The 12,062-nt window shown below is 43.4% G+C and overlaps 1 protein-coding gene across 1 annotated transcript in view; it reads left to right on the forward strand.

Moving 5' to 3' along the window:
- The window catches only part of slc1a1 (solute carrier family 1 member 1), a 50,601-nt gene that overhangs the window by 19,080 nt on the left and 19,459 nt on the right, over positions 1-12,062 (forward strand). The window contains exons 3-5 of the mRNA XM_067982331.1: positions 6,085-6,225; positions 10,165-10,257; positions 10,697-10,811. Of these exons, the coding sequence (XP_067838432.1) occupies positions 6,085-6,225; positions 10,165-10,257; positions 10,697-10,811 (349 nt within the window). The remainder of the gene's footprint in view (positions 1-6,084; positions 6,226-10,164; positions 10,258-10,696; positions 10,812-12,062) is intronic.

Raw genomic sequence — 12,062 nt, forward strand, 5'->3', positions numbered from 1 at the left:
TCCAAGAAGAGTGGGAATAGTCTGTGCCCTGTTGAAGTGCTTTCCAAGATGTATCAAGCAGTTTAGTGTGCATGGTGACAGGAAGAAGCAGCAAGTATGGCCAAAAGGGACATAAGTTGTAAAAGCAGTAGCAAGTTTTGAGGGTGTGAATGTAAGCAGAAAGAAGGTGCAATGGACTGTCCCATTCTGTTGGGAGGAAAGACATTGGGAAGCAATGGGAGGGAATGATTAATAGTGCTGGGGCTAAAGTAGGATAGTGCAGGATTGTGCAGAGGGTAAGAGAGATGTGAAGGAGAGTCTTACCTTGGCAGTCCTGTTGAAGTCATTTTTTTTCTGCACTAAAGCTAGGTCCTGGAAATAATGCCTGTAGCATTTATATGTTTTGACACCTCTCCATTGCTGCTGAGAAATTTGTCTGGGCACCCATCACCCATCGGAAGAGAAGTGGGCCTCCTTCCTTCTGCTGACAGTCTCTGAGCACCTCTGCCACTGCATCAGAGAATCAGGTTGAAGTCATGCTGCCTGCTGCTCCAGAATATCACTGGCCATTATCCACCATCTAAAAGTGCACCTCCCCTTTAAGGTAATGCCTTTAAATAGTTGCCACCTCAGAGGTTTTCCCACCTTTCCAATTGGGAGCATGATTTATACCGATAACTTGCTGATTGCATTTAAGTTAGGCATGGCCACAAAAATAAGACAGGCCCCCTGCCAACTTCATTGGGTGGGCGGAGCCCATGACCCACTGACCACCCATCCGATTTATGCCACATACAAAAATTGCCCTCAGAGAGTTGAGAGAAAGAGTTAGAGCTGAAATTGAGAACTGAGAATTGGTGCTGAGCAGGGCAAAGACTCCCATGGCATTGATGTAAAATAGTAAACGTATTTCTGCTTCTGGCGTGGCAGGAGTTCAGAAAGAACATTTCCCCCCCCCAGTTATTTAATTATCTAAAGCTGGGGTTTTACAGATGTTTAGCTGCATACAAGGGTGATGTTTGCCTTGTGGGGACCCCGTACAAACGTTTGGTTTGGAATGCTACATTTTGCTAGACAAACATATCACTGGATCCACAAAGGGCCTGTGGTTGGTTCGAGGCCCCATGCAATTGTATGGTTCTAAGGTCACCACTGGCTGCATACACTCTGTGCTAGGCTATGCTCATTATCCAGCTTTATCAAGGTAGTCACTTTGCTTCTCTACATACATACAGTTTAAATATATTTAAAATACAAGCTAGTATTGGAGAGGTATATCAAATTGTACGCTTTTGTGCTGAGTTAGTACTGAAGGTAGCACCACCACTGCTTTCATGGGAAATTCAGCTCTAAGTTGTATTCGTTCTATGTTGAATCTATGACATGATGAAGGGTGAAGTATTTTAATTCACTTTTGATACAGAATAAATTAACTGGAGAAAATAACATCATGTACAAAATGAACCCAGGAGTGAATAGGCACCTGATTAAAGGGTGCCCATTAAAGATTTCTTCACAACAGATACACGAAGGATTATAACACAATAGACAGCAGTAAATAACATAAACTGACTCGACTGTACAGAACGTAGCATTCACATACACCACTGTGATTTATTTAGCAAAATAATGAATTGGAGACTGCCAAGTGCTTTTGTAGAAGTTTAACAGAATCCAAAGATAGAAAGTTAAATGAATACTAGAACAAATGGAGATTGAGGTTGTTGCAGGATAGACTTGAAGTTTGAGATTGTGACTGAATAAAAAAAATGGAACAGGGAATTTAATGGCAAAACATTTGTTTGCATTGAGCCGACAAACGGGTAAATAAAAAAGAAAATAAATAATGTGAGATTTAAGAAATAGTTTAGCAGAGAGCTGAATGGTGCAGTGGGTTAGCACACTGTCATTTCACATGTGGGACCTGGGCTTGAATCCAGGCTAAACTAATAGAAGAAAGCATATTGGCAATTCTGGTCCTACATGAAATGAGGTTATACTGTCTCAATAAAGTTCCTGCAGGGTATAAATCCACAGCACATAACTAACCAATATTCATCAAAAATGACATTGGTTGAAACTCACTAAATTCACAATGCTTCCCAAAGGCCGTAAAGATGACTGGTGCAGGAAATAGTAAAATATAAAATATACAGTGAAGATTCTCTTTTCAAGTTCGAGTTAAAAGAAGAATCTGCATTTGTTCAGCAGCTTATCATGTCCTCCCAGAGACCTGAATACACAATGGATTATTTTTGAAGTGCAGTCACTGTTGTTGTACAGGCAAACTCAGCAGCCAATTTGGGCACATCAAGGTCCCACAGACAACAAATAAATGAAGGTTGTTGTTGTTGATTATAGTTTAAGAACCTTGAGATTGAATTGAAAGTCACTTTCAGAATGATACTGGACTTGTAGGCTTGCATGACACTATCTGAAGGGAAAGCTGTAGAGGATCCCATCAAACATATGGGCCACAATATTAACGGGGAGGTGGGAAGGGTATGGGGAAGCCCGATAGTGGGCAAAGAACCTGGCAAGGCTGGGGACATGGAGACCGTGCCGATCTTAATGGCAGGGCCTCATTTAAATAAATACGTGCAGATTCCCGCCTGGCACGCGGCCAGATTGCATTCAGTCGGAACTTAGTGGCAGAGGACCCATGGGAACGGTTTCCGCCAATCAGAGCAGGAGGAGGAAGGCTCTGGGTACAATCAGGAGGGGGAGGAGGAGGAAGGCTCTGGGTACAATCAGGAGGGGGAGGAGGAAGGATCTGGGTACAATCAGGAGGGGGAGGAGGAAGGCTCCGGGCATGATCTGGAGGGGGGAGGAGGAAGACTCCGGGCATGATCTGGAGGGGGGGAGGAGGAAGGCTCCGGGCATGATCTGGAGGGGGGAGGAGGAAGGCTCCGGACATGATCTGGAGGGGGGAGGAGGAAGGCTCCGGACATGATCTGGAGGGGGGGAGGAGGAAGGCTCCGGACATGATCTGGAGGGGGGGAGGAGGAAGACTCCGGGCATGATCTGGAGGGGGGAAGAGGAAGACTCCGGACATGATCTGGAGGGGGGAGGAGGAAGGCTCCGGGCATGATCTGGAGGGGGGAGGAGGAAGGCTCCGGACATGATCTGGAGGGGGGGAGGAGGAAGACTCCGGGCATGATCTGGAGGGGGGGAGGAGGAAGGCTCCGGACATGATCTGGAGGGGGGAGGAGGAAGACTCCGGGCATGATCTGGAGGGGGGGAGGAGGAAGACTCCGGGCATGATCTGGAGGGGGGAGGAGGAAGGCTCCGGACATGATCTGGAGGGGGGGAAGAAGAAGGCTCCGGGCGCAATCTGGGAGGGGGGAGTCTGGGCACAATCGGCTGAAGGCCGGGGCTGGAGAGGCTAAAGGCTTCATTGTGAGGCCTGGAGGGAGCACTTCTGCTCCTCCTGGCCCACAAGCAACGTAAAAACAGGCAAAGTCATAAAACTTCCCCGGGCCTCTTCTGGCCCTTCGGCTCCTCCCGTCACGTTTTTTGCTGCCAGGCAACAGACAACAGGCGATAAATATTACAGCGGCCAGGAATGCGGCAGGTTGGGGTCGGGGTCGGGTTGAGCGAATATCAATATTTTAACCCCCCAGACCCCCATCCGCCCATCAAGGTGGGGGAGGGGAATTTAAAGGAGCAGCTTTACAGTACAGATTCTGGACTGCCTAACAGATCTCTTGTATTCAAACTCTGTGTTGTGTATCCCCTTGCCAGACATCCCAACATTGTCTTTGTTCTCTCATCGTTTTCCTCTTCTGAGTCTTGGAATAATTCCAAGGATGTGCAAATGTCAGCTGGGGAGATGAAAGATTATTTTTTATTAATTGATTTTTAATTATACTTGAACTGCAAATGTTTTTACCATGCTGCTTGTCTAGAAAACAGGGAGCTAATAATTGACATGTCTGCTTCACTCTCAGTGAAGGACAAAGAGCATTACACAAGATTGGCAAGATTTATTAAATATCATTGATCAGCATGTTATAAATCAAATGATAAAACTTACCCTGAAAGTATTTCTTATTCATAAATTTTGAAAACCTATATATCACTTATCAAAATCTGAATTGCCGGAAGAGGTGGATTTTGACTTTTGGGGGCCACGGCAGTCGACTGCTGAAGGGCCGCTGCCATTTTGAAGCCCGGGCCTCATTTTAATCCGACTGGCGAGCTGCGGATGCCGAACGGGCATCCCGAGGCAGCTCGCCAGTTATGAGCCACAGGAACGTTGGCAGGCTGGGGCGACAGCAGCAGCTGCAGGTAGGTCCTGGTTGGGGGAGAGAGGCGAGCCCGAGGAGGGTGAACCTGGGCCGGCAGCAGGCCACAATATTTTTGTGGGGCCCAGAGGAGCACACCAGCCACTGCTGGTCTCACAAAAATAAACACAGACTTATCTGTAGGATCCTATTCGGCTGGACCTCCAACTGATATTGAACAGAGCATGTGTGACTCACGCTCCACCCAGTACTCTCCTCAAATGGCAGTTGGGGTCCAATGTATGTCATAGGACTCAATTTGCATTTTAAATGGGCCTACCGCCTGACTCAGGAGTTGCTTCAACGCATCCAGTGCAACGGTTGGAAATGGGGGAGGGGGGTTAGGTCTTTCCCTGTGATTTTTGTGGCGCTACCACTCCATTTCCGACTGGCAGGAGGCCTCAAAATTCAGCCCGTAATATTGGCCCAGTCACTCTGAATGTGGTGCAGTTTGACAATTTAAATTTTTGCGATGTCAGTGATTTGTTTGGAAGCATTCTGCTCTCTTTGCCCACCAATACTCTATTTATTTTTACATGCCACCTTAAAGGTAGCAGCATACTCCAAATCATTGATTTATTTTCTTACGTTATCTGCATCACGTTGGACTTCAGAAACTGTGTTGATTTTACATACAGTTATGCATGAGGCCTTTTAGATGTATGAATCTTATGAGTTTTATGTGCTGTTTTATTAATATATACAGTTAATTTCTATGAAAATGTCTCCACTGTACAAGTTTTGGGTCTTCCATTTTCCAAGTCTCTTGGATACAGTGGTGCTGGTCACTCCTGTAAGCAGTCCAAGTGTCTTATATTCAGGAGTGTGCCCATACAGCCCAATATCTAATTATAGAAGTGTCACCCAGGAGTGTAACAATATGACCTCTTTGTGATCTCAACCGGGTATTGCATCTTTCGAATGTGCCCTCGTGCACTCGTCCAATCTTTTTGAAGGCAGATTGAGAAACACTTGGTGAGATCCGATCAGATATGAATCGTTAAGCTGCTTAATTTAACAGACAATAAGTGAACATACAAAGTAATAGTCAAAGCAAATCCTACTTAATTAGCTAACTCTCACTTCTCTCCTCAAAAGATAGGAAAAACATAATAAACCATCTGTCATGTCCCTTTTTTGAGCTGACTTACTTTCTTTCTAGACAATTTCTAACTGCAAATTTTGACCTCCTGCATTTTACCTTCCAGCTCCAGGACAGAATCATGCTGTGCAGTCCTTTATCTAAAGCCTGTCTAGCCCCAGACTTCTTTTTGTTAATTCTGCTCCAAGGAAACAGAGGGGTGGGGTTAAGAAGCTGGATTGTAAAACCAATGGAAAGGCAAATAAGACAGTTTCTATAATGGGTGCCCAAATCCAACACCGGTTTTATGCTCCAACAATAAGTTCAAAATTACGTTAATGGAATTGTCCTCACTACAGTGGTTGTTAGTATTATTTAGTCATCTGAGGCAAGATTATGAATTGCTTAGTATCCCACTGATCCTGGGCAATTGGCCTGGGAAGAGAGAATAAACCCTCACTGTATCAATTTGAAATAGATTTTGAGCTCTGACATTGCACAAACTGTCTTGGTCTGGCTTTAGTACAAATCTTCAATTCCTGTAGCCTGTAGCCATTTTTTTTTAACCTGTGTGAATTCATTTTGTTTTGTACCACAACACTTCAACATAGATCAATTCCAAAATCCTTTCCTTGGAGTAAAAAATGATCAAAAATCTCAAAATGTGACAGGCCTCAAATATCTCTAGAATGAATCTTAGATGCTGTCATAACAACTTAATACTATTCTACTTTCCAGGTATTGTGACAGGAGCTCTAGTGCGTGAATTTGCCATTTTGTCAAACCTAGACAAATTCTACTTCGGGTTTCCTGGAGAGATCCTCATGAGAATGCTGAAGCTGATTATTTTACCTTTAATTGTCTCCAGTATGATTACAGGTAAATAATCTTATTTACACATTATTGAGTCACATTATTGAATTAGAGTATTGGAATCAGGAAGATTTACTCTCTGAATCCTGCAATTTTTATTTCAATGCCTGTTAATTGGGATCAATTGCTGATATTTGTAACAAATGCATCACTGGTATAGATTTTCAACTAACATTTCAGAAACTGTCCAATTTTCATTTCCATTGAAATTAATGGCAGTTTCTATAATGGGCGACTGATGCATAACGCCAGTTTTATGCCTGGGCACCAAGTTGAAAATCTATGGTCTTCATACGCCTATGTGCTATTTTAACACATTTGCTAGTCCACTTAAAGTAAAACAGTGCACATAGGAACTTCATGTGAACTGTATAATGCATCCAATATAAGTACCATTGAGCACAATTTTACCCCATCAGACTATTATTATTCAGATTATCTTCCATTAGAACTGTAAGTATGCAAGGATTTGAGCAATATAAACCCTTAGTAATAATCATAAAATCCTTGTAATATTTCACTGTAAGTGCCTGACATGAGAACTCCTTATAAGTAAACTACACTTTGTGACATCTTATTCGCTTAATAGGAGCTGACTATGTAATGACAATGTAAATAAGCAACATGCATTTATATAGCAACTTATCATGTTTGTCTGAATTGTCCCAATGGGGGCTTGTACGGAGGAGGTTGGGGAGAGATCGGAGTCTTTGGGAGTTTGTATGGGGGAGATTGGGGTGAGATCGGAGTCTTTGGGAGTTTGTATGGGGGAGATTGGGGTGAGATCGGAGTCTTTGGCGGTTGGGCGGGGTGGAGATGATCTGGGGAGATGAGAAGGCGGCCATCGGGGGAGGTGAGAAGTCAGCCATCGGCGGGGTCTTGGACGTCGGTGGGTGGGGGTGGTGTCGGCTGATCGCGGGGGTCTGATCGCAGCAGGTGAGTTTGTTGGGCCTGGAGGAAACACTCCTGCTCCTCCTGGCTCACAAGCAGAGCAATAAAGGCACTCAACTCATGATCCGGCCCTTCTCGCCTCCTTTTCACTGGCGAGTTTCACGAGCCCTGGGAAACCCGTGCTGGAGGCGTTAAATTTAAAGTTAAGTAAACGTCAATGTAAAAAGACCTACTTAACATCTCACAGAGACATTAATTGATGATACAAAGTACCTGCTAGCCTGAACCAATTAAGGTCCCGACTCCGGTGAGTAGGTTACTCGCACACATCCAAACATAACTCCGTTAAACCCAGAAGTGGGCACGTTGCAGCCGGTTGCGGTTGCGCTTCAAAAATCAAATATTTTAACGAGCCACCCACCCCCAACCCACCCATTCTTGGGGGGTAAAATTCCCTCCCCTCCACTTTCTTTGTTGTAATTTCAATGTAATTCTATCTAAAGGGTTTCACATACAATGAATTACCTTGAAGTGCAGTGTCTGCAAACAAATTTTGCATACAATAAGACCCCGCAAATAGCAATGAGTAGTTGATCTGTTTTTGGTGGCACTGGTTGCGAAACTAATGTTGTCCAGGACACCAGGACAATTCTCTGTTGTTCTTTGAACCACTGAAACAGGCAGTTAGTGTACATGCAGGGTAGTGCTGAAGACATGCTCCAGAACTAGCTGCACATCTAGCCAAGCTGTTCCAGTACAGCTACAACACTGGCATCTACCCGACAAAGTGGAAAATTGTCCAGGTATGTCCTGTCCACAAAATGCAGGACAAACCAATCTGGCCAATTACGGCCCCATCAGTCTACTCTCAATCATCAGCAAAGTGATGGAAGGTGTCGTCGACAGTGCTATCAAGTGGCACTTACTCACCAATAACCTCCTCGCCGATGCTCAGTTTGGGTTCTGCCAGGACCACTCGGCTCCAGACCTCATTACAGCCTTGGTCCAAACATGGACAAAAGAGCTGAGTTCCAGCGGTGAGGTGAGAGTGACTGCCCTTGACATCAAGGCAGTATTTGACCGAGTGTGGCATCAAGGAGCCCGAGTAAAATTGAAGTCAATGGGAATTAGGGGAAAAGCTCTCCATTGATTGGAGTCATACCTAGCACAAAGGAAGATGGTAGTGGTTGTTGGAGGCCAGTCATCTCAGCCCCAGGACATCGCTGCAGGAGTTCCTCAGGGCAGTGTCCTAGGCCCAACCATCTTCAGCTGCTTCATCAATGACTTTCCCTCCATCATAAGGTCAGAAGTGGGGATGTTCGCTGATGATTGCACAGTGTTCAGTTACATTCGCAACCCCTCAGATAATGAAGCAGTCCATGCCCGCATACAGCAAGACCTGGACAACATCCAGGCTTGGGCTGATACGTGGCAAGTAACATTCGTGCCAGACAAGTGCCAGACAATGACCATCTCCAATAAGAGATAGTCTAACCACCTAGCCTTGACATTCAATGGCATTGCCATTGCCAAATCCCCCACCATCAACATCCTGGGGGTCACCATTGACCAGAAACTTAACTGGACCAGCCACATAAATACTGTGGCTACAAGAGCAGGTCAGAGGCTGGGTACTCCTGACTCCCCAAAGCCTTTCCACCATCCACGAGGCACAAATCAGGAGAGTGATGGAAAACTCTCCACTTGACTGGATGAGTGCAGCTCCAACAACACTCAAGAAGCTCGACACCATCCAGGACAAAGCAGTCCACTTGATTCGCACCCCATCCACCACCTTAAACATTCACTCTCTTGACCACTGGTGCACCATGGCTGCGGTGTGTACCATCTACAAGATGCACTGCAGCAACTCGCCAAGGCTTCTTTGACAGCACCTCCCAAACCCGCGATCTCTACCACCTAGAACGACAAGGGCAGCAGGCGCATGGGAACAACATGACCTGCATGTTCCCCTCCAAGTCACACACCATCCTGACTTGGAAATATATCGCTGTTCCTTCATCATCGCTGGGTCAAAATCCTGGAACTCCCTACCTAACAGCACTGTGGGAGAACCTTCACCACCTGGACTGCAGCAGTTCAAGAAGGCGGCCCACCACCACCTTCTTAAGGGCAATTAGGGATGGGTAATAAATGCTGGCCTTGCCAGCGACGCCCACATCCCATGAACGAATATATAAAAAGATAGAATCTCAATTTAATATCTCATCTGAACCACCCTCAGTACTGCATGTCAACCTGTATTGCTGTTTAAGGCCTGGAGAAGGGCTTGAATTCACAACCCATTGGCACAGAGATAAGAGTAAAATCAAATGAGCCCATGGTGTTCAATAGATATAAATGTATACTAATTAATTGTGTTTATAATGTTGATGCACAATTATTTTAAAGCTACATAGTCTTTATTATACTCTTACTCTGAGTCAAAAGTTCATAAGTCCCACTGCAGAGACTTGAACACATAATCTAAGATGACACTTCAGTGCAGTATTGAGGGACTACTGTACAGTGAGAGGTTTCTGTCTTTCAGATTAGGATGTTAAACCGTGGCCCTGTCTGCCTTCTCAGGTGGATTTAAAAGATCCCACGGCATTATTTGAAGAGGAGCAGGGCAGTTCTTCCGGCATCCTGGGAAACATTTATCCCTCAACCAACATCAGTAAAACAAATGATCTGGTCATTTATCTTATTGCTGTTTGTGAGACCTTGCTCTACATAAATTGGCTGCCATATATTTCCCTGCATCACCACAGCGACTATAGTGACATTGGCTGTGAAGCACTTTGTGAAGTCCTGAGGTCATGAAAGATGTTGTATAAATGCAAGTTATTTCTTTTTTTACGATATTAAATAAAGCAGAACTGGTAAATTATTATTTTAAAAGATTTGGACAGCAAAACAGTGGAGCACTAACAGAGCTACAGATTTTCTTTTACATATTTCAAGTAAATTAGCAAATAACTAATTTAAAATATTTGTGCAGTAGATTTATGTAAACATTGTGGTAACAAGTTCTTGAAATTTTCTTCACAGGGGTCGCCACTTTGGATTCAGATGTCTCTGGAAAAGTCGGAGTACGGGCAGTGGTGTATTATTTTTCAACCACTGTTCTTGCTGTAATTCTAGGTAATAACTATGATGTATAATATTGCATATACCGTGGGTGAAATTTCCTGATGTTTTACTTAGAAAGTCCATGAAGAGTAAAAAATTATTCAAGTCACTGTGTAGTGACACTAAATATGCTCAAGAAGAATCTTGAAGAGATCAATTCTCCCCCATTGATTTATTTTTGCCACCCAATGATTAATTAAGCACAAGGTAAAACAACATGTTACAAAAATGCTTCCAAAGTAAAACACAGATATATGCTTACCTTGCAGTTCATTACTAGCATTAAATCATGAGATTTATATTTTATATATATGAGATTTATGTTTTATGTATGAAAATAAATGATGTATGAACCTCAATCCATCAACATTCATTTTCAAAAGTTGTCACTACTGAATGAAGTTTTAAAAGCAGGCCTCACATGCAACTTACATATTTTGTTTTGTACAAGGAATTGTGTTGGTGATGACCATCAAACCTGGCGTCTCCCAGAAAGCTGAAGAAATTGACAGGAGTGGAAGTACCCCAGAGGTCACCACTGTGGATGCCATGTTAGATCTCCTTAGGTGAGTAATTCACTTACATACATCATTGAGGCAGTCATTTGTAATCCTTCACCTCTACCTACATTATCTATGATTAATATCCACATCTTGTGTGGGTGGGCTTGTGTTGGCGCAGCTTAATCGCACTTCATTCCCCATTACACCATGTGTAGAGTGTCACGTTAAAACTCACAAATGACACTTTTGTACCAGTTTAGCTTTTAACCAAATTTTTAAAACTATATTTTTAAGTAACATACAGACAAAAGTTGCATACGGGCATTTTTTTTTATTGAGTGGGCTGTAATGCATTTGTTTCATGCTAAAAGTGCTGTACCACCAGTAGGTGGTCCTTGAATCAGTACAGAGTAAAGAAATTCTTAAATTCTTAACATTGGCAGACATCACTCCAGGCTCAAATGTTTGTAATAATCTAAAACTGTTTCCAGTTGTGTAAATCGATATGCGATCTCAGAAAGCTTACTTTTATTATGAACTGAACAAATCACAAAAGTTTTAGCAAAGGAGAATTGGTCAGTTTGTAGGCAAAAGATTCATGTTAAGAAGATAAGAAAGCATGGAATAAGAAAAGGCCATTTGTCCTATCAAGACCTCTCCTTCCACAGACCATGTACAATTCACCCTATTTTGCATTCCACCATATACATATAATCTCCTGAGGGAAAGTTCTGCATAAATACTCCTTGATCCTCAAAAATTATCAAGCAAAATTCCACAATATTCATCCATTCTCATATCTTCATTATTCAGCCCTGGTCTACTACCTTCCACAAACAACATTCCCCCAGCAGCAAAGGAATCATCACATCTGTGACATATTCCATGGTACTGTCACTATATATAGGTAGATAGAGGCAGAATTAGTTTTATGTATTAATATAAATTACTACTTTGTGCTCTGTACAAATGTAATACAAAGGCTGGTAAGAGCCTAAGATGTCCACCCAGCTAAAGTGCATCTAGTTTTCAGAAGGTAGCTTTTGTCTTCAACTTGAGGTATTTAATTGGTAATTAAACCAGGAAAGTGTCGCTTGGACCATGTGAGCAACACTGTACTCGGGATCATTCAGCCTGGAAATGGAGCTGTCAAAGGAAGCATTAGACCATTAATAGGCATTCTTCTTATGTTTGCCAGAATTCACATGCATGTCTGGTAGTTCAAAGGCTAATGGGACAATTAAACCTCTGGTGTGGAAACAGAGAGAAAGAAAGATTGCACCAAAAAGTGTGGAAACCAAGACGGTCCTATTG

This window comes from Heptranchias perlo, chromosome 4 (assembly GCF_035084215.1).
Source record: "Heptranchias perlo isolate sHepPer1 chromosome 4, sHepPer1.hap1, whole genome shotgun sequence".
NCBI lineage: Eukaryota > Metazoa > Chordata > Chondrichthyes > Hexanchiformes > Hexanchidae > Heptranchias > Heptranchias perlo.